Consider the following 20,541-nt stretch of genomic DNA (forward strand, 5'->3'; position numbering starts at 1 on the left):
CAAACTATGCCTATTTCCCTGAGCTTGGAGCTGCGTCTGGAGGGCCTCCGTGCATGTTCAGATGCATCATAATGACATCACATTCATGCACACATCTATATGATGTGTTGCATTCGCACATGCTCCGAGGCCCTCCAGATGCGGCCCCAAGCTCTGGCAGAGCTGCGAGTCTTCCAAAACTCGGACAAAATGCCGGGTTTTTAAAATCTGTCTGGCTACCTGGATGATCCTCTTTAAAAAAAAAAAAAGACATATCTGGGTAATTCAGACATCTTGCAAACCTAGCTATAGACAAATGTACATTGGGATGGCAGATTGAATCCTTTTTACTTATGCTGAGGCAAGCCTGAACTTGGAAGTGCAGGTCACTACTCAGTGTCAAAGCCATGTGGACTGTGGTGTGGGCCATGTTGAGGTTAGTCTTTCTAGAGTTGATTTGTGAAACTGACGTGGACTTCTGTCCATAAATCCAGATTAGGCTGCTTTGGATGCAAAAGGAAGTTTGGATGGTTAGTCCAGAGAAAGAAATTGCATTCTGAACATGAAAATAATTCATCTTCCCTTTCCCATCACCCCTTTAAAAAATCTTATTTCTGCGTTGCTTTTGGTTTTTTTTAAAGGTAATTTGCTACCAAAAACACTGTTTTGTTATGTATTAGTATATAGTGTTTCACCCTTATTTTGCACCTTTTTTAAAAGGCAAATTGTATGTTCCGCAGTCAGCAGAATATATGATCCTCTTAAAACACACCACCTGCAGGGTTTGGGTACTTGCCTTATGTGATTACAAAATTCCTAGAACCACTATATATGCAGGGCTCACTTTAAAAGCCTACTATATTTTTTCATCATAGGTGCTAATTTTTCCTATTTATGAAAATTGTACACTTCTCCCTCCATATTTGTGGATTCAGCATTCGCGATTTCGATTACTCACAGTGTTTATCTTGCTGGCACCTCCCCCCAAATTACAACAGCTTGCATAGAGAAATCGCTGATTTCAAGCGTTTAAAGAGAGAATCGCTGAGTTCCAGCACTTTCTTCACCATGTTTTGACTCTCCTTCAGGAACAGGCTAGGTCTCCCACCATGTTATTCACGGTTTCACCATATTCACGAAGGTTTTTAATAGAAAGCAGTGAATAACATATGAAAAAGTTATTCGTGGTTTCTCTGTATTTGCGGTTCTGTTAATCCCCTGTCACAGCAAATACGGAGGGAGAAGTGTATAGCCTAATGATCCATCAAGGGCTATTCTCTTAGAATCACAAGAGAAAAAGCCTTAAAGTAACCCTTCCACCTCCCCCACCCCTTTTAGTTATTACTGCAAGCTGTTTTTAAAAGGTGTCTTTACTATTAACCCCTGTTAGTAATTAAGGTCTCATTACGTAAGATAGGACCTGTGGTAAAAAGGCATGATTTAATGTATTCTATGTTGACGAATACACCCCCTACATTTTCAAATGTAGCCAGAAAACTCTTGAGTCAAAAACACAGGTCTTGCCTTAATGCCTTCATTCTCCTCTGCTTTGTTTAGGCATATCTTACCAAAGAGCCATAAAAATGGCATTGTTTTTACAGGTGCTATGTTATGATTATGGCATTCAAGAAATAGTGAATGTATGTCAGTTGAGAACACTGAAGGACAGTCTGAACGTGATTGGAAAGCTATCTGTGGACTGCTCCTTGATGGATATAAGGTAACCCCTTCATCAGATACTAAAATAACAGGATTATGCTAATCATTATAAGTGTGGCTTTTTTATTGCATATATCTTGATTATTAAAAGAACTGGAAACTCATGTGCATACTTTTGATTTCATAGTCAATTTGAAGGAAACAGCTATGTAAATTTAAACTGCATGTCTGACTGGTTTTGTGAATCTAGTTGGCTCACTTATGCTTTCTATGACCATTTAGAGCAGGGGTAGGGAACTCCGGTCCTCGAGAGCTTCAGTCAGGTTTTCAGGATTTCTCCATTGAATATGCATTGAAAGCAGTGCATTCAAATAGATTTCCTGCATATTCATTGGGGAAATCCTGAAAACCCGACTGAAATACGGCTCTCGAGGACCGGAGTTCCCTACCCCTGATTTAGAGGGAATTTCATTGATGATGGCAGGAAAGGATCAACTGAGCCATCCATGTTTTCTGTTCACTCAGCCATTGATATATGCTAGCTGTAGATATCATTCCTTATTAAGGACAGTTTTTATCCATACCTCATCTTGAGTAGGTAAGCATAAAGATCCTTTGAAGTCAACTCTTAGCCATCCCTCCCTTCTCATTTTTGTATATTAAAGTTAATCAAAATATAAATACAATGGTACCTCGGTTTACGAGTGCACCGGTTTGCGAGTGTTTTGCAAGACGAGCAAAACATTTGCAAAATCAGCACCTCGGAAACTGAGCGTGGTTCGATTTACGAGTGTCTACCCCCGCGATCCAGCACCCTCACTCCCGCGATCCAGCATCCCTCCCCCGCAGCGACCTGAAGTCCCCCAGACCCACTCGAACCCGCTTCTTATTTTCAGCTCGGCACCGGCACTGGCACCAGCATGTCCTGTGCATTGTGCCGGTGCCTGAAGATCGACCTCCTCTTCTGTGCTGGGCCTTGAGCATCTGCGCATGCTCAAGGCCTGCGAGTTCACGTTCTCTCAGAGATATCCAAGAATCTCGGAGAGAGCATGAACTCGCAGGCTTTGAGCATGCGCAGATGCTCAAGGCCCAGTACAGAAGAGGAGGCCGATCTTCGGGCACCGGCACCAATGCACAGGACATGCCGGTACCAGTGACAAGGCTGAGCTGAAAGTAAGAAGCGGGTTCGGGTAGGTCTGGGGGATTTCAGGTCGCAGCGGGGGGGAGGTTGCCGGATTGCGGGGGGGGGGGGCGGCCTTTGGGGAGAGCAATGTCAGTTCTTGTGGGGGGGGGAATAGAGCAGCGCCGCTGGCCTCGGGGGGGGGGGGGAGGGGAAGTATCAAAGCGAGTTTCCATTATTTCCTATGAGGAAACTCGCTTTGATATACGAGTATTTTGGTTTATGAGCATGCTTCTGGAACGAATTATGCTCGTAAACCAAGGTACCACTATAGTTGTAATCATTGCTGTGATTGGTTTTGGAATGTTCATTTATCTTTTGGAGTTTCATACTGCCCCACTAACCTTGTGCACCTACCCTAGTAGTCTCTGGGGAGTTAATAGCTTTCTTTGCTTAATTGTTAATATTAGTCAATCAGGATTTTGGTTTATTGTCGATTCTACAGCTTTCACCTTTGTTTAGACAGACTTGACCATTCTCCTAATTAGTAGATATAACTTTTTATACCAATTTACTCTGCTTTGCCAGAAGTAAGGTTGGGAACATATGTCATGGACCTTCATTCACAACAAAAGATTTTTTTTGGCTAGTTCATATTTCTTCCTTGCTTTACTCTGCATGTTTTAATTAGTTTTTGAGCAAACAAAAACAGTACTGCAAGAAAATGTACAGGGTACAGGAATTTATTAAAATCACAAAAACAAAAATCTAAAAACAAAGTACATGTATCGCATCAAAAATGTGTCAAAAATAATTGGTCCTGATATTCCTATGGTTCGATAAGGATTACTACAATGTATATGCATGAAACTTTGTATACAATGAATCGTCTATATTGGCAAATCTTAATTATATGTGCTTTTGTTAATCTTGAAACCTGACTGGCTGGGTGTGTTTCCAGGAACTGCTGAGAAACACTGACTTCATTTTATTTTTAGTACTGATTAGAACAGGGATCTCAAAGTCCCTCCTTGAGAGCCGCAATCTAGTCAGGTTTTCAGGATTTCCCCAGTGAATATGCATTGAAAGCAGTGCATGCACATAGATCTCATGTAACACTTTAAGTACAACATTTCATTACAAATTCATATTCTATAATATTTTGAATATTATGTAATACACCTAATATTTAAACTATTCTTATTAAATAGAAAATCCTCCCATCCCATCCCCTCCCATCACAGTATTACATACAAGTACCATTACAATGAAACTATTGATATATTCATATATTATGAGATAATATAAATAAATAAAACCCACCCATTTCCCCTCTAATCAAATATCTTACCTTGGGAAAAATTTATCATTCATTACAAAAATCTGTTAATGGTCCCCAGATCTTCTGAAATTTACCAAAATAACCTTTTTGTGTTGCTATTGTATGTTCCATTTTGTATATATGGCATACAGAATTCCACCAAAAGTTGTAAAGTGTTATATGAGAGTTAATCAAGTGTGTATTTATAAGTTCATATGATTTTATCTACTACACTTAATGTAATATGCAAAAATGAATAAAGAATTCAAAAACAAAAAAACACATAGATCTCATTTCATTAGGGAAATCCTGAAAACCCAACTGGATTGCGGCTCTCAAAGAGGGACTTTGAGACCCCTGGATTAGAACATTCTCCGAAAAATTTTACTGTCTTCCACACCAGTTGAAAATATACTCTTACATTTCTTAACCTGAATTATAGCATTGAAGACTTTTTAAAATATCTTCATTTGAGATTGATTTGTTGATTGCAGACCAGCTGGAGGAAGTGAAAAATGGACAGCAACAGCTTGCGACTTTCTCTCATATTACCTCAATGGAACTGTGGTTAACATGGTTGTTGAGGTTTGTAATGAGAACATATACTTTTATATTAAATGCAAGCCTATTATATTCGATTACCTCTTTCTAATAGGGTCATTGCAAATACAATAACGTGAAAGTATTTCCCCTCTTCTTATTTCCTTTTATATTGAATATATGTCACACTGAATTATTTTTGGTATTTAAACAAAATGTAATATTAGACAACAGGAATCTGTGTCAATGCATAAGGATTTTTAATTTCAGCCTATGGCACTATTACAAAAGATTTAAATGAAGAGCTATCATATAACTTCAATCTAAAAACGTCAGAACTAGTCCAACATTTGTATTGCGCTTCATTAACAGTAATATAAATACTGTCTTACTGATCCTCAGCCGGGCCACCAGGCACTGAAGCTTCTTTCATAGTGCCTGGCTTTATGCTCCAAATTGTCATTGGATCATCGGGTTTTGAGGAGCCACGGTTGGCCAGGGATAGCCGGCCGGCCCCAACCGGCCGGTGAGCAGAGCCGCACGCCTCAGGACCAGAGCGTGGATAGAAGGGGGCTGCCTCTCTCCTGTAGTGCACTGCACGTTTGTGGTGAATCTACCCCCGCATGAAGCGTCACTTCACAGCTAAGTACTTTTAGTACATATTTATTTAAGAAATATACTAAAATATAAAAAAATAAAATTAATAAAAGTAAAACAAATTAACAAAACCCGATGATCCGATGATGATTTGGAGCATAAAGCCAGGCACTATGAAAGAAGCTTGAGTGCCTGGTGGCCCGGCTGAAGATCAGTAAGACAGTATTTATATTACTGTTAATGAAGCGCAATACAAATGTTGGGTTAGTTCTGATGTTTTTAGATTAAGGTTTTTTAATTGTCATTTATTTAAGTAACAAAGTTAACTATCATATCACACATGAGAAAAAGTAACTGCCCCTTTAGTTAACAAGTTACATTACATTACATTAGAGATTTCTATTCCGCCATTACCTTGCAGTTCAAGGCGGATTACAAAAGATTTATAAATGGGGGTTACAATGGAAGAACAAATGTCATTTCTAGAGTTGTAAAGAGTAGGTGAAGTTAGGACTGTTTCAGGATTGGATTTATTATTTTGATATGCCTCTGTGTTAATAAAAAATATTAAGCAGTTAATTAGAATCAGCTGATTGAACACAGCCAGCCTTGATTATGGCCAGCCCTGTTGAACCTTAACCTCACTATATATATTGAAACTTTACCATGAGATGTAGCACAAAGTTTCTACAAGAACTTTGTGCCATAATCCAAATTCGAGAAGATGTGAGAGAAGTCGTAGAGAGAGAGAGAGAGATAGACTGGAAATAGCTACAAAGTAATTTCTAAAGCTCTAGGACTCCACTGGAACATATTGAGAGACAATGTCTCCAAATGGAGATGACATGGAACAGTGGCAAATCTTCTTAGGAGTAGCTAGTTTTCCAAAATTACTTCATGAGCACAGTGACAACTCATTCAGGTAGTCACAAAATATCTTGGAACATCATCCAAAGAACTACAGATTAGAGAATGATACGGTGGCGGGTTACCCGCCGCTAGTTGCATTTAGCCGCGGTTAACCCGCCGAAACGGGGAAGAAAAATTAGTGGCCTCTGCGGGACGGGGACAAGGCCATTCACCCCCCCCCCCCCCCCCGTGGAGCGGTGAATGGACTTGTTCCTGCAGTGAGGCAATCAAGGATCGCGCGGTCCCCGCCATCTCCCTCCCTCCTTACCGCCGGTTGAATTTCTGCCGGTCAGCGAAAAAAAAAAAAAAAAGCCTCCTTCCTTTTCCCCTGCTCATGCTGCAGCTACTAAAGCCGACAGGAAGTCTTTCCGACGTCAATTCTGACGTCGGAGAGGACGTTCTGGGCCAGCCAATCGCTGCCTGGCTGGCCCAGAACATCCTCTCCGACGTCAGAATTGAGTCGGAAAGACTTCCTGTCGGCTTTAATAGCTGCAGCATGAGCATGGCGGTAAGAGCAGGGGAAAAGGAAGGAGGCTTTTTTTTTTTTTTTTTTGAGCGGCAGGGAGGCAGCAGGCTGGCTTTGGCTAGGGAGGGAGAAAGGTAGGCAGGCAGGATTCGGGGGGTGGGGGTGGGGGTGGGACAAAGTGTGGAAGGCAGTGAGAGGGAAATAGGAAGGAGGCACTAGGGGCACTAAAGACATGGGAAGGAGGCACTGGGGGCACTAAAGACAGAAAGGGGCACTAAAAACATGGGAAGGAGGCACTGGGGGCACTAAAGACAGGAAGGGGCACTAGACATGGGAAGGAGGCACTGGGGCACTAAAGACATGGGAAGGAAGCACTGGGGGCACTAAAGACAGGAAGAAGCACTAAGGACATGGGAAGGAGGCACTGGGGGCACTAAAGACATGGGAAGGAGGCACTGGGGGCACTAAAGACATGGGGAGGAGGCACTGGGGGCACTAAAGACAGGAAAGAGGCACTAAGGACATGGAAGGAGGCACTGGGGCACTAAAGACATGGGAAGGAGGCACCGGGGGCACTAAGGACATAGGAAGGAAAGAGGAAGGGAATAGAAAGGGACAATTCTTGGGCCTGAGTTCAGAAAGAAAGAAATGAAAGAAAGGATACACAGATAGAAGGAAACGCAATCAGAGATTCATGAAATCAATCACCAGACAGCAAAGGTAAGAAAAATGATTTTATTTTCAATTTAGTGATCAAAATGTGTCAGTTTTGAGAAGTTATATCTGCTGTCTATATTTTGCACTATATTTGTCTATTTATCCCAGGACAAGCAGGCAGCATATTCTTAACACATGGGTGACGTCACCGACGGAGCCCTCGGTACGGACCTTTTTAACTAGAAGTTTCTAGTTGGCCGCACCGCGCGTGCGCGAGTGCCTTCCCGCCCGACGGAGGAGTGCGTGGTCCCCAGTTTCTTCGTTTCCGCGGAGCGAAGAAGACGCGTGTGTTTTTTCAACGGCCGTTGAAACCACTTTTTTGCCTTCCCGCTCGCGCTTTTTTTCCTTATTTTTCTTTCTTTACCTTCGGGTTTATTTTACTTTGATTTGCAAAAAAAAAAAAAAAACTTTGCTTTTTTCCCCTTTTTTCCGTTTTTTGCCCCGGCGGGGCCTGTTGCCAGTATACAGGCCTCGGGCTTCGATTTTGCGGAGGCTATCTTCCCCTTCATGCCCCCGCAGGTCGGTTTTAAGAAGTGCCAGCGGTGTGCACGCCCGATCTCCATCACTGACCCACACAATTGGACTCCTGCACCCGCTGTGCCACTCTTCAAAAGAGAACCCTTAAAAACCGAAGAATTCAACAAACTCTTCTCTTCGGCACCGAGTCGGCGATGGACTCCTCATCTTCAACGGCGGTACCTCAAAAATCGGCACCGTCGACCTCGACACCGACCGACCCCACATCGGCGTCGCTGGCGCCAGGTAAGCCGGCTAAGAAGCCTTCCTCTTCCCTTGAGCGCCCTCCGGCTACGGTGGCGACACCAGCCCTACCGGCATCGCACCGGTCCCGCAAACGCTCCGCCCCGATCTCGGTGAGTGCCTCGTCATCGGCCTCCTCATCGCCGGGGCGTGGAGCGGCATCCAAGGAACCGAAGAAAAAGAAAGCGGTTCCGATGCCACCCCTGGATGACCGTATCTCGGCCATCTTAAAAGCTCAACTCCAGGAACAGTTAAAGCAACAACTTGAACACCTGTTGCCCACTATCCTGGCACCGCTCCTTCCGGTACCAGACCGGCCCGAGCCCCGTACCGAGCCCCCGGTGTCCACCCCTTCGGTACCGGTAAACACCTCCATGCCGATCCTTTCGGCCGAACAACTCCATGTCGATCCGGTGGTTCATTCCCATGCCACATTGGATCCTCCTCGGCACCAGGCGGTACGGCATTCTTCCCGGGACCGAGATCGACGCCGGTCGTCCTCTCCTGGTACCGTTTCGGTGCGCTCTGGAAAGTCTTTGTCCAAGACTCGCCATACCGCACCCTCCACCCCAGTGTCTCGACATGCACCAGAGGTCAGGGACCCTGACTTATGGGAGGAAACTCCTCTCGGTACCGAGGAGGATCCCTCCTCATCTGATGAGGAACCATCGGCACCCGATGCCACCTCTAAACCAGAGCAGTCCTCATTTTCTAAATTTCTGAGAGAAATGTCTGCTGCCCTATCCCTTCCCCTAGAATCTGACTCAAAGAAGTCTCAAGCCTTTCTAGAGGCTTTAGACTTTGAGCAACCTCCTAAGGAGTTCCTCAAGCTCCCCGTGCATGACATCCTGCGGGAAACATTTTACAAAAACTTGGAAAGTCCCCTCACGGTACCGGGAGCCCCCCGTAAACTGGACAACCTTTACCGTGTCATCCCTATTCCTGGATTCGACAAATCTCAATTGCCCCATGAGTCTCTTCTGGTTGAATCCACCTTAAAAAAGACTCAGGGCTCCAGTGTCTATGCCTCTACCCCTCCTGGCAGAGAAGGTAAGACCATGGACAAGTTTGACAAGAGGCTTTACCAGAATGCCATGCTTGCCAACAGGGCAAACAACTATTCTTTCCATTTTTCTTTCTATCTGAAACATTTGGTCCAACAACTGTCTGCCCTCCAAAAGTACCTTCCTGAGCGCAAGGTCCCGCTATTCCAACAACACATCTCTGGCCTTCTCCAAATGCGCAAGTATATGGTCCGCTCGATATACGACTCCTTCGAGCTCACCTCTCGGGCCTCTGCCATGGCCGTAGCCATGCGTCGCTTAGCCTGGCTCAGAGTCTCCGACCTGGACATCAACCACCAGGATCGTCTGGCCAACGCCCCCTGTCTCGGAGATGAACTTTTTGGAGAGTCACTGGATTCCACCACCCAGAAACTCTCTGCCCATGAGACCAGGTGGGACACCCTGATCAAGCCGAAAAAGAAGGCTCCGCCTGCCCGACCCTATCGACCTCAATCATCTTACCAGCGGAGGTTCTCAGCCAGGCCACTCAATCCGCCTCCCCAACAATCTCGGCGACCCCGTCAACAGCAGCACCATGCCCAGGCTCGATCTCAGGCCACTCAACCCTCTAAGCCTCCTCAGCCTGCTAAACAATCTCAGCCCTTTTGACTCTTCTCTCCAGGGCATAGCCAGTCATCCACCCTTGCTACCTCTTCCACAGCCCATCGGGGGTCGTCTCACCATTTTCTCCAGCCGTTGGGAAGTCATCACGTCGGACCAGTGGGTCCTCAACATCATCCGCCACGGCTACTCTCTCAACTTCCAGACTCTTCCACCGGACAACCTTCCCGTAGAGTCTGCTTCACACTCATCTCAAACCCCCCTCCTCCTGAGGGAGGTTCAATCCCTCCTCCTTCTCAATGCCATCGAAGAAGTACCTCCAGATCAAAGGGGTCAGGGATTCTACTCCCGCTACTTCCTGGTTCCCAAAAAGACGGGAGACCTCCGTCCCATTCTCGATCTCAGGGACCTCAACAAGTGTCTGGTCAAGGAGAAGTTCAGAATGCTCTCCCTTGCCACGCTTTACCCTCTTCTTTCTCAACACGACTGGCTATGTTCCCTGGACCTCAAAGAGGCCTACACTCACATCTCCATCAATCAGAGTTCTCGCCGCTACCTGCGGTTCCAGGTACTGCACCACCACTATCAGTACAAGGTGCTACCGTTCGGCCTCGCTTCCTCCCCCAGGGTCTTCACCAAGTGCCTTATAGTGGTAGCGGCCTTCCTCAGGTCTCACAACCTCCAGGTGTTCCCCTACTTGGACGATTGGTTGGTGAAAGCACCTTCATCTCAACTCGTGCTACAAGCTACTCATCACACCATCTCTCTCCTCCACCTCCTGGGGTTCGAGATCAACTACCCCAAGTCGCATCTGCTTCCCACCCAGCGACTTCAATTCATTGGAGCAGTTCTGGACACCACGCTAATGAGGGCCTTTCTCCCCTCCGATCGCCAGCGGACCCTGCTCCATCTCTGCAATCAGGTGCTCATGCATCCCTCCATTCCTGCCCGACAGATGATGGTCCTCCTGGGTCACATGGCCTCGACGGTGCATGTCCTTCCTCTGGCACGTCTCCACCTTCGTACGCCTCAGTGGACTCTCGCCAACCAATGGTCACAGACTACGGATCTTCTTTCTCATCCCATCTCTGTGACATCATCTCTTCAGCAATCTCTCCAATGGTGGTTGAACTCCTCAAATCTTTCCAGGGGTCTACTTTTCCATCTGCCCCCCCACTCTATGATCATCACCACAGATGCGTCCCCCTACGCGTGGGGAGCTCACCTAGGAGATCTACGCACCCAGGGACTTTGGACCCCACAGGAGCGTCGTCATCACATCAATTTCCTGGAACTCAGAGCCATGTTCTACGCCCTCAAGGCTTTCCAACATCTTCTCTGTCCTCAAGTCCTCCTCCTGTGCACAGACAATCAAGTCGCCATGTACTACATAAACAAGCAAGGCGGCACCGGATCTCGCCCCCTTTGTTTGGAGGCTCTGCGCATCTGGACCTGGGCCACGGACCGCAATCTTTTTCTTAGGGCGGTCTATATCCAGGGCGAACAGAACTCTCTGGCCGACAATCTCAGCCGCATCCTTCAACCTCACGAGTGGACGTTGGACCCTCCGACTCTGCTATCCATCTTTGCTCGATGGGGCACTCCGCAGGTGGACCTCTTTGCAGCACCTCACAATCATCAGCTGCCCCAATTCTGCTCCAGACTCTTCTCTCCCCACCGTCTGGCTCCGGATGCATTCCTGCTCGATTGGAGGGATCGGTTCCTGTATGCCTTCCCTCCACTTCCTCTGATGTTGCGGACCTTGTCCAAACTCCGCAAGGACCACGCCACCATGATTCTTATCGCACCTCGGTGGCCTCGCCAACACTGGTTCTCACTCCTGCTCCAACTCAGCTCCAGGGAACCCATTCTACTTCCTGTGTTTCCTACTCTACTTACGCAGCAGCATCAGTCTCTACTGCATCCCAATCTGTCTTCGCTCCACCTGACAGCCTGGTTTCTCTCGGGCTGACCTCTCCAGAGAACCTATCTCAGCCGGTCCGCCTCATCTTGGACGCCTCCAGGAAGCCGGCCACCCTCCAATGTTACCATCAGAAATGGACCAGATTCTCCTCGTGGTGTCTCCGGCATCATCAGGAACCCACCTCCTTAGCGGTGGAAACCGTATTGGAATATTTGCTCTCGCTGTCCAATGCTGGCCTCAAAACTACCTCCATCAGAGTCCACCTCAGTGCCATCACTGCGTTTCATGAGCCCATTCTCGGAAAACCCCTCACGGCTCATCCTCTGATTTCCAGATTTATGCGAGGGCTCTTCAATATCAAACCACCCCTCAAGCCTCCTCCAGTCGTCTGGGACCTGAATGTGGTACTCTCAGCTCTCATGAAACCTCCATTCGAGCCTCTTGCCACAACTTCACTTAGACTCCTTACCTGGAAGGTGCTTTTCCTGATTGCCATCACCTCTGCCAGGAGGGTTAGCGAACTACATGCACTGGTTGCCGACCCACCGTTCACTGTTTTTCACCATGACAAGGTTGTTCTGCGTACCCACCCTAAATTCCTTCCCAAGGTGGTCTCAGCTTTTCACCTCAACCAGTCCATTGTGCTGCCCGTCTTCTTCCCTAAGCCTCACTGGCATCCTGGGGAACAGGCGTTGCACACGCTGGATTGTAAGCGTGCCCTTGCTTACTATCTTGATCGTACCAGAGCTCACCGAACATCCCCTCAGCTATTTTTGTCTTTCGATCCCAACCGTTTGGGTCGTCCTGTCTCCAAACGGACACTTTCCAATTGGCTTGCTGCCTGTATTGCTTTCTGCTATGCTCGGGCCGGTCTCTCATTGGAAGGAACTGTCACGGCCCACAGAGTCCGAGCTATGGCTGCTTCTGTAGCTTTCCTCCGCTCCACGCCCATCGAGGAAATCTGCAAGGCGGCCACTTGGTCCTCAGTTCACACATTCACTACTCACTACTGTCTGGATGCGTTCTCCAGACGGGATGGACACTTCGGCCAATCTGTGTTACAAAATTTATTTTCCTAATGGCCAACCATCCCACCTCCCTCTTTGTTAGCTTGGAGGTCACCCATGTGTTAAGAATATGCTGCCTGCTTGTCCTGGGATAAAGCACAGTTACTTACCGTAACAGGTGTTATCCAGGGACAGCAGGCAGATATTCTTACGTCCCACCCACCTCCCCGGGTTGGCTTCTTAGCTGGCTTATACTAACTGGGGACCACGCACTCCTCCGTCGGGCGGGAAGGCACTCGCGCACGCGCGGTGCGGCCAACTAGAAACTTCTAGTTAAAAAGGTCCGTACCGAGGGCTCCGTCGGTGACGTCACCCATGTGTTAAGAATATCTGCCTGCTGTCCCTGGATAACACCTGTTACGGTAAGTAACTGTGCTTTTTCTATAGTTACTGAGGTGACCGAGCTTGCGGAGATGGGGGGCGGAAACAGGGTTTTAAAATTTTAGTCCTAGTAGTTTGCCGGTCCACAAAATAATTATTTTATTTCTGCCGGTTCACGGGTGTAAAAAGTTTGAAAAACACTGATGTAGAGTATGCCGACTTTCTTTTTCGCCCAGCCGCACACATTCAAAAAGCCGCGCTTGCGCGGCTGCTCGAGTTGATCAATCTTCTCCTCTCTTACAACTTCCTGTTTCCGGTTGCGTCAGAGGAGAATATTGAACAAATGAGCAGCCGCACGTGCGGCTGGGCGAAAAAGAAAGCCGGCATACTCTACATCAGTGTTTTTCAAACTTTTTACACCCGTGAACCGGCAGAAATAAAATAATTATTTTGTGGACCGGCAAACTACTAGGACTAAAGTGAGATGGAGGGAGAGAGATGGCGGAACACTGCAATCGGTTGGGTGTCTGCTGTTTTTGTATCACCTTCCAGATCCTCCTGCATTTTTAGTGTGCACAATTGACCTGATTCGAGCTATAGGTGAACATGGGGGACACGTCATTGCAAAGGAGGACAAGTCAATTGATTTATTTTATGTTCTGTTTTTACTACAGGGCAGAGGCACTGAAACAGATTCTCAGTGCAGAAGTAGTAGTGGCAGGACTCTCTTCTGTCTTCATGGTGTTTCACAGTACTGAGGCTTATATGGATGCTGCGGGGACGGGGACGGGGCAGTGAATGGGATGGCAGTGGCGGTGACGGGGCGGTGAAAGGGATGGCGGTGACGTTGACGGGGCGGTGAAGGGAACGGCGTTGATGGGGCGGTGCAGAGGATGGTGGGCCGGGGACGGTGCAGTGACGGGGACAGATTTTTTTCCCCGTGTCATTCTCTACTACAGATCTCTCTAACCTCAGCTAGGATCAGTGTTCATGACTCCACAATAAGAAAGACTGGTTAAAAATACGATTCATTGCAGAGTAGCAAGGCAAAAACTGTTGCTAACCAAGAATAACATCAGTGCTTGATTTGTATTTGCAAAACCACACCTGGATGATCTCCAAGTCTTTTGTTAGTAGAACTTCTCACAAGGGTCAAAAGTGGAACTCTTTGGGCAATTTGGTTCCATTTTGTCAGATGTAAAGCAAATACAACATTCCACAATAAGAATATTATACCAACACTCATACTATAGTAATGGTAGTGTGATGATATGGGGAAGCTTGCTGCCACTAATACATATACTCTCAGGAAAAGGGTCAGTTAAACTCCAATAATATTACCTCTAAATCAGAACCCCATATGGACAACAAACCTCCCCTCTGCAACACTAACAGGCTTTAATTTCACACACACACAAGCCAATCACACAACAGGTAGTAACAGGGAAAAAGAAAGGAAAGAAAGGTGGAGAAAAAGCCTCAGTTCCTTTCTTTTTCCCTGTTACTACCTGTTGTGTGATTGGCTTGTGTGTGTGAAATTAAAGCCTGTTAGTGTTGCAGAGGGGAGGTTTGTTGTCCGTATGGGGTTCTGATTTAGAGGAAATATTATTGAAGCTTTGCTGCCCCAGGACCTGGAAAACTTGCTATTGTTGAAGGAACCAAGAATTCTGCACTATACGAAAAAGGAGAATGTCCGTTCATCTGAGGCAGGACTTGAAATAAGAAGTTGTCATTAAAACCTATGAATGTGTCTGAATTAAAGCAGTTCTTGTTAGATTTGGCACTTACAATTGGCACTATTCCATTAAACTTCTCAGACATTCTCAGCCTATTATGTATAATTTATGTTCATCATTCTATTAGGTTTGGTAGGAATAAAATCAGCATCATCACATCAATCAGAATAGATAATTGGTACTAGAACATAAGAATTGCCGCTGCTGGGTCAGACCAGTAGTCCATCGTGCCCAGTAGTCCGCTTACGCGGTGGCCCTCTGATCAAAGATCAGTGCCCTAACTGAGACTAGCCCTACCTGAGCATGTTCCGGTTCAGCAGGAACTTGTCTAACTTTGTTGTGAATCCCTGGAGGGTGTTTTCCCCTATGACAGATTCCAGAAGAGCGTTCCAGTTTTATACCACTCTCTGGGTGAAGAAGAACTTCCTTACGTTCGTACGGAATCTATTCCCTTTCAATTTTAGAGAGTGCCTTCTCGTTCTCCCTACCTTGGAGAGGGTGAACAACCTGTCTATCTACTAAGTCTATGCCCTTCAGTATCTTGAATGTTTTGATCATGTCCCCTCAATCTCCTCTGTTCGAGGAAGAAAAGGCCCAGTTTCTCTAATCTTTCACTGTACGGCAACTCCTCCATCCGCTTAACCATCTTAGTCACTCTTCTCTGGACCCTTTCGAGTAGTACCGTGTGCTTCATGTACGGCGACCAGTGCTGGACACATTATTCCAGGTGAGGGCGCACCTTGGCCCAGTATAGCGACATGATAACCTTCTCCGATCTGTTTGTGATCATTCCTAGCATTCTGTTCGCCACCGCCACACTTCATTGACTTGTCGATCATAACTCCCAATTCTCTTTCCTGAGAGGTCTCTCCAAGTACTGCCCCGGACATCCTGTATTCATGCATGAGATTTGTTACCTACATGCATCACTTTACACTTATCCACGTTGAACCTCATCTGCCATGTTGATACCCATTCCTCAAACCTGATTATGTCACATTGCAGATCTTTGCAATCCCCCTGTGTCTTCACTACTCTGAATAACTTCGTTTCATCCACAAATTTAATCACCTCACTCGTCGTACCAATGTCCAGATTGTTTATAAAGATGTTGAAGAGCACGGGTCTAAACACTGAGCTCTGCGGCACCCAACTGGTGATGCTCTTCCAGTCCGAGTATTGTCCATTTACCCCCACTCTCTGTTTCCTATGCTGCAGCCAGTTTTTAATCCATGTGAGTATTTCACCCTTGATTCTGTGGCTCGCAATTTTCTGAAGTAGTCATTCATGTGGAACCTTGTCAAACACCTTCTGAAAATCCAGATATACAATGTCGACCGGGTTGCCTTTGTCTGTCTGTCTGTCTGTTTACTCCCTCAAAGAAGTACAACAAGTTTGTCAAACATCATGTTTGCTAAAACCGCCTTTGCCAAAACCGTGCTGATTGGTCCTCATCAGCCCGTGTCCGTCAAGGTGATTAATGATGCGGTCCTTTATCAGCGACTCTACCATCTTTCCCGGTACCGAAGTCAGACTCACCGGTCTGTAGTTTCCCGGATCTAGAAATTATCCAACCGTCTCCATTGAAGAGCAGAATTAATTGGCAACACATGTGAATGATGTCATTTGACAACAACCAAACAATTGTAGAGTCCGATAGAAAAGCTCATAAGCATCACTTCATATAAGGTTTTTATTGCCCACTCTGCCAAATGATTATATATTCTGATGCACAAGGCACATCAATCTTAACCAGTGTGTTATTCTCCTCTAATCGCAAGTTGTGTAGAAGACATCATCTATCTTTTTCGGCTCCACCTCTTTTCTCGCTGTTCTGTGCTGTAGCTCCCCAGTTTTGTCTTGTCTTCTACAAATGAGCTGAAGGATATCTTTCTGCTCAGAGTGTACTTTATTTTCAGGTTTTTATCCAGATTGGAAACTTTTTGGTGTTCAAAAAGGTCCCCAGCAGCTCTGGGGCAACTCTGCTTGGGAGAAGGCACAGATTCACTGAGCAGAAACCTGTAGCTAATAGGGCAACACTTTTGCAGGGAACCTGTTTAGCCAACCTGGATTACATCTGTGGAGCTCAGGGACCTTTCCACTATTAGCAAGACTCATTCCTGGTCATTCTTAAGCTTGAGCACAGGCTCTTTGACCCCCATGCCAGTCTGGGCTTTAGCGGGGCTGGCTGTTTCCCTTCCCATGGCATGTATAGCGTTGTAGAGGTTCTGTGATCTCAGTCCAGCTTCGGTCCAACTTGCAGTCTGAAGATTACAGCACTTGGACCCTTCTACATGCATATCAGAAACAGCAGTCTTCTCCATTATCCAGCTTCAGTGTCCATTATCCAGCACCAGCACAGAACAATTATAGGCTTTTATAGCCTATGGGAGAACTGGGATTGGGGGGGGGGTTTGAAAAGTGTTGTTTTTGAGAGTTGCAGGGGCTTGGTTTAGAGTCCCCCACCTCCAAAAGCCCCTTCCCTGATTTTTTTTTTTTTTTTTGAATATTTATATTGCTCTCCTGGGCTATTTGGCCATCTTGGATTTCCTAATTTAAATTAAAAAGCCTCTATCTGCCTCAAAACACTTCAATTTAGCTTAAAATCGATTGAGATGAACTGATTCATGCTAGATTTGCACTAGCTGGCTGGTTGAGGAATGTCTGTGTGCCATGTGCTTTGTGGCATGTGAGGGGGGCGGGAGGAATGAGCTTAGCCCCCTCTGGTTCCTCTAGGGCTGGGGAGTTGCAGGTGGCGCATATTTCAGGGAATAAATCCCTCTTGAGCCCTTAGATAGCAACATGGCAAAGTGTAGATGCTTGGACACATCAGAGCCATAAGGAGACAAGGTGAGTCCCTGCATGGGTCCTTAGGATGTCTTGTTCAAGGCTTTACCTTGGAGTTTCTGAGTCTATTCTAGAAAGCCTATTTGATTTGTTGGGGTCTACCTACACCAGCTGGGGGCCACAAAGGTGATTGTGCAAACGTTACCATCACAGAATTCACTTTCCTCAAAGAAGGGCCATGGACAAGACCTTGAGGTCCAGTCTGAGATGGACTGAGAGGACAGGGGGTCAGAGTCAATTCCTTACTGAATCTTGGAAGATTCAGGGTCTCAGGCAGAGGCTAGTATTCAAGAAGCGGTGGTAGCCCTTGACCAGAGAGAAGATCTGATGGTACACCACCTTTTTTAAGCTGGCGGCTATGCTGGAATTTTGCAATCATGCTGCAGGAATTAAGTCTAGAACCCCCGCAGACGACAGCTGCATAGTGTTCTGGCATGAGCGGCTCTAATGCTCACATCACATTTGTCTCCTTCACATCTAGATATGATAATACTGCTCATGGAGGCCCTGGTTTGCTTATGATAAAGCTGTACTCGATGACTTCTGAATGTCAACAGCTGTTTTTCCTACCTAAGGTGGATTCATGGGTAGCTCAAGTTATCAATCGTACTTCTCTGCCTAGTGAAGGTGGAGTAATTTTAAAGCATGCCAGGATAACAGGGTAGATGTAGTCCTCAAAAGGCACTTTGGGGCCATGAATTTGGAACTAAAGGCAGCAATGGCAGTTTTATTCATTGCATGCGCCTGCCATACTAGATTATGTTGGATTCCCATAACGGATGACGGAATGTACCCCAGTTAATGTGGGTGGATTAAGTAGCAGATGCTCTATATGACATATTCAGAGGCATAAGCAAGTTTCTGCTTATTCTAACTCCACCCACAGAATGCTTTGGATCAGGAAGTGAGCAGAAGAGTCTGCTTCCAAAGACTGGGGTAGGCTTCCCTTCAAAGGTCAAATGCTCTTTGGTAAGAGATTGGACAATCTTATGGCCAGTGTGACAGATCATCATCCTAAACCCTTCCAGCCAGCCGACCACATGCCCTGAGGGGGTCAGTTCATGGTAATTTCAAGGCTCTTGGTGGTTTTGTGAGTACTCAAGAGAGTCCTTGGCCTAGAGCTCGGATTAGGGCTCTAGAAAGAGGTTTGGAAGCTTCAGGTGTGACCTCATTCCTCTAGTTCTCGTGCCCTGCAGCAAGCCTCCAAGAGAAGTCCCAATGACACCAGGTCAATAGCTGTACTTCAGCAGATAGAACGATGGTCTTCAGATTATTGGGAGACTTGAACACAGATTTGCTCTGACCACTGGGTACTGAACATCATTGAAGTGGGATACAAGCTTGAATTTTTTCATCCTCTGGTGGATTCTACATCCTGTCAGAGAGAGCAATCAAAGTCCAAGCGACGATGAAATGGGTCTTAGATATTTGAGCCTTAGAGCCCGTCCAACTAAAGAATCAGGTTTGGGCAGATACTCTATATCAGGGCTGCCCAAGTCTGGTCCTCGAGATCTACTGGCAGGTCAGGTTTTCAGGATATTCACAATGAATATGCATGAGAGAGATTTGCTTGCACTGCCTTCTTGGTATGCAAATCTCTCTCATGCATGTTCATTGTGGATATCCTGAAAACCTGGCCCACCAGTGGATCTCGAGGACCGGACTTGGGCAGCCCTGCTCTATATACTTCGTAGTACCCATAAAAGACTAAGATAACTAGAGACCAATTCTAGATCTGAAGTCATTCAATGCTGAAAGTGCCCCAATTCCGCTTGGAGATAGTTTGTTCAATCATTGAGGCAGTGGCACAGGGGGAATTTCTAGCCTCCTTGGATTTGACGGAGATCTACTTACATATTCCCATATTTCCAGATCACAGGAAACTTGAGATTCCATGTAATGGAGACATATTCCAGTCTTCATTACTTCCCTTCGGTCTGGAAACACCATCTCACACCTTCACCAAGGTGATGGATGTGGTAGTTCCGCATCACCACAAGGCGGAGATCCAGGTACCTGGATGATTAGCTGATCAGAGCTCCGCCAATGTCCAATGGAGAAAAAGCAGTGGCATGTTTGTACAGCCCACCTTCTTTTCATTTGGGCGGAACGTCGTCTCCTGGAGCTGATGGCAGCATATGTGGCAGGAGTGAACATAAGAATTGCCATCTCCGGATCAGACCCTGGGTCCATCAAGTCTGGTGATCTGCACACGCGGAGGCCCCGCCAGGTGTACCCTGGCATAGTTTTAGTCCCCATATCACTTTATGCTTCTCAAGGGAGATGTGCATCTAATTTACCCTTACCCGTTTCACTCTATGCCACTCTTAAAGAGATGATCAAACTAACTGCACCTTATTGATATAACCTTTGCTCAGAAATCATTCATCTACAACCATACATCAAACTTGTTCCCTTTTTGAAACAGGTCATAAAAGATTGCCAACTCGATCCTCATATGCACCACTCCACATTCAATTCAGTCTCATAACATTAAGCTTAATGTGCATTATCTTCACCGGATCCTATTTTATAATTACATCTTGTTACTTTATTTTTAGCTTTATAAATATTTAATTCAAATTTTAACTTATCTTTCAGTTCATGGTCTCTCTTTTTTAGGGACTTCCTTTTGCCAACATGTTTCGCTGGAGAGAGCTTTTTCAAGGCCAGGTCCATAAACAATTATACGCCATCCATCTAGACCACACTTCTCAATGAATTAAGCTTAATGTTATGAAACTGAATTGAACGTGGAGTGGTGCATCTGAGGATCGAGTTGGCAATCTTTTATGACCTGTTTCAAAAAGGGAACAAGTTTGATGTACTCTTAAGGAGATGTGCATCTAGTTTACCCTTAAATCCTAGAATGGTGGATTCTGCAATTACTTCCTCTGGGAGAGCATTTCAGGTATCCACCACTCGCTGCATGAAATAGAACTTCCTGATATTCG

General features: G+C 46.1%; 1 protein-coding gene across 6 annotated transcripts in view; it reads left to right on the plus strand.

Annotated features, from left to right (window-relative positions):
- The window catches only part of RNF17 (ring finger protein 17), a 510,797-nt gene that overhangs the window by 371,314 nt on the left and 118,942 nt on the right, over window positions 1–20,541 (plus strand). For all 6 annotated transcript variants that reach the window (XM_033948471.1, XM_033948470.1, XM_033948472.1 and 3 more), the window contains 2 exons: window positions 1,581–1,699; window positions 4,574–4,664. In XM_033948471.1, coding sequence (XP_033804362.1) covers window positions 1,581–1,699; window positions 4,574–4,664 — 210 coding nt within the window. The remainder of the gene's footprint in view (window positions 1–1,580; window positions 1,700–4,573; window positions 4,665–20,541) is intronic.

This window comes from Geotrypetes seraphini, chromosome 6, assembly GCF_902459505.1.
Source record: "Geotrypetes seraphini chromosome 6, aGeoSer1.1, whole genome shotgun sequence".
Lineage (NCBI taxonomy): Eukaryota > Metazoa > Chordata > Amphibia > Gymnophiona > Dermophiidae > Geotrypetes > Geotrypetes seraphini.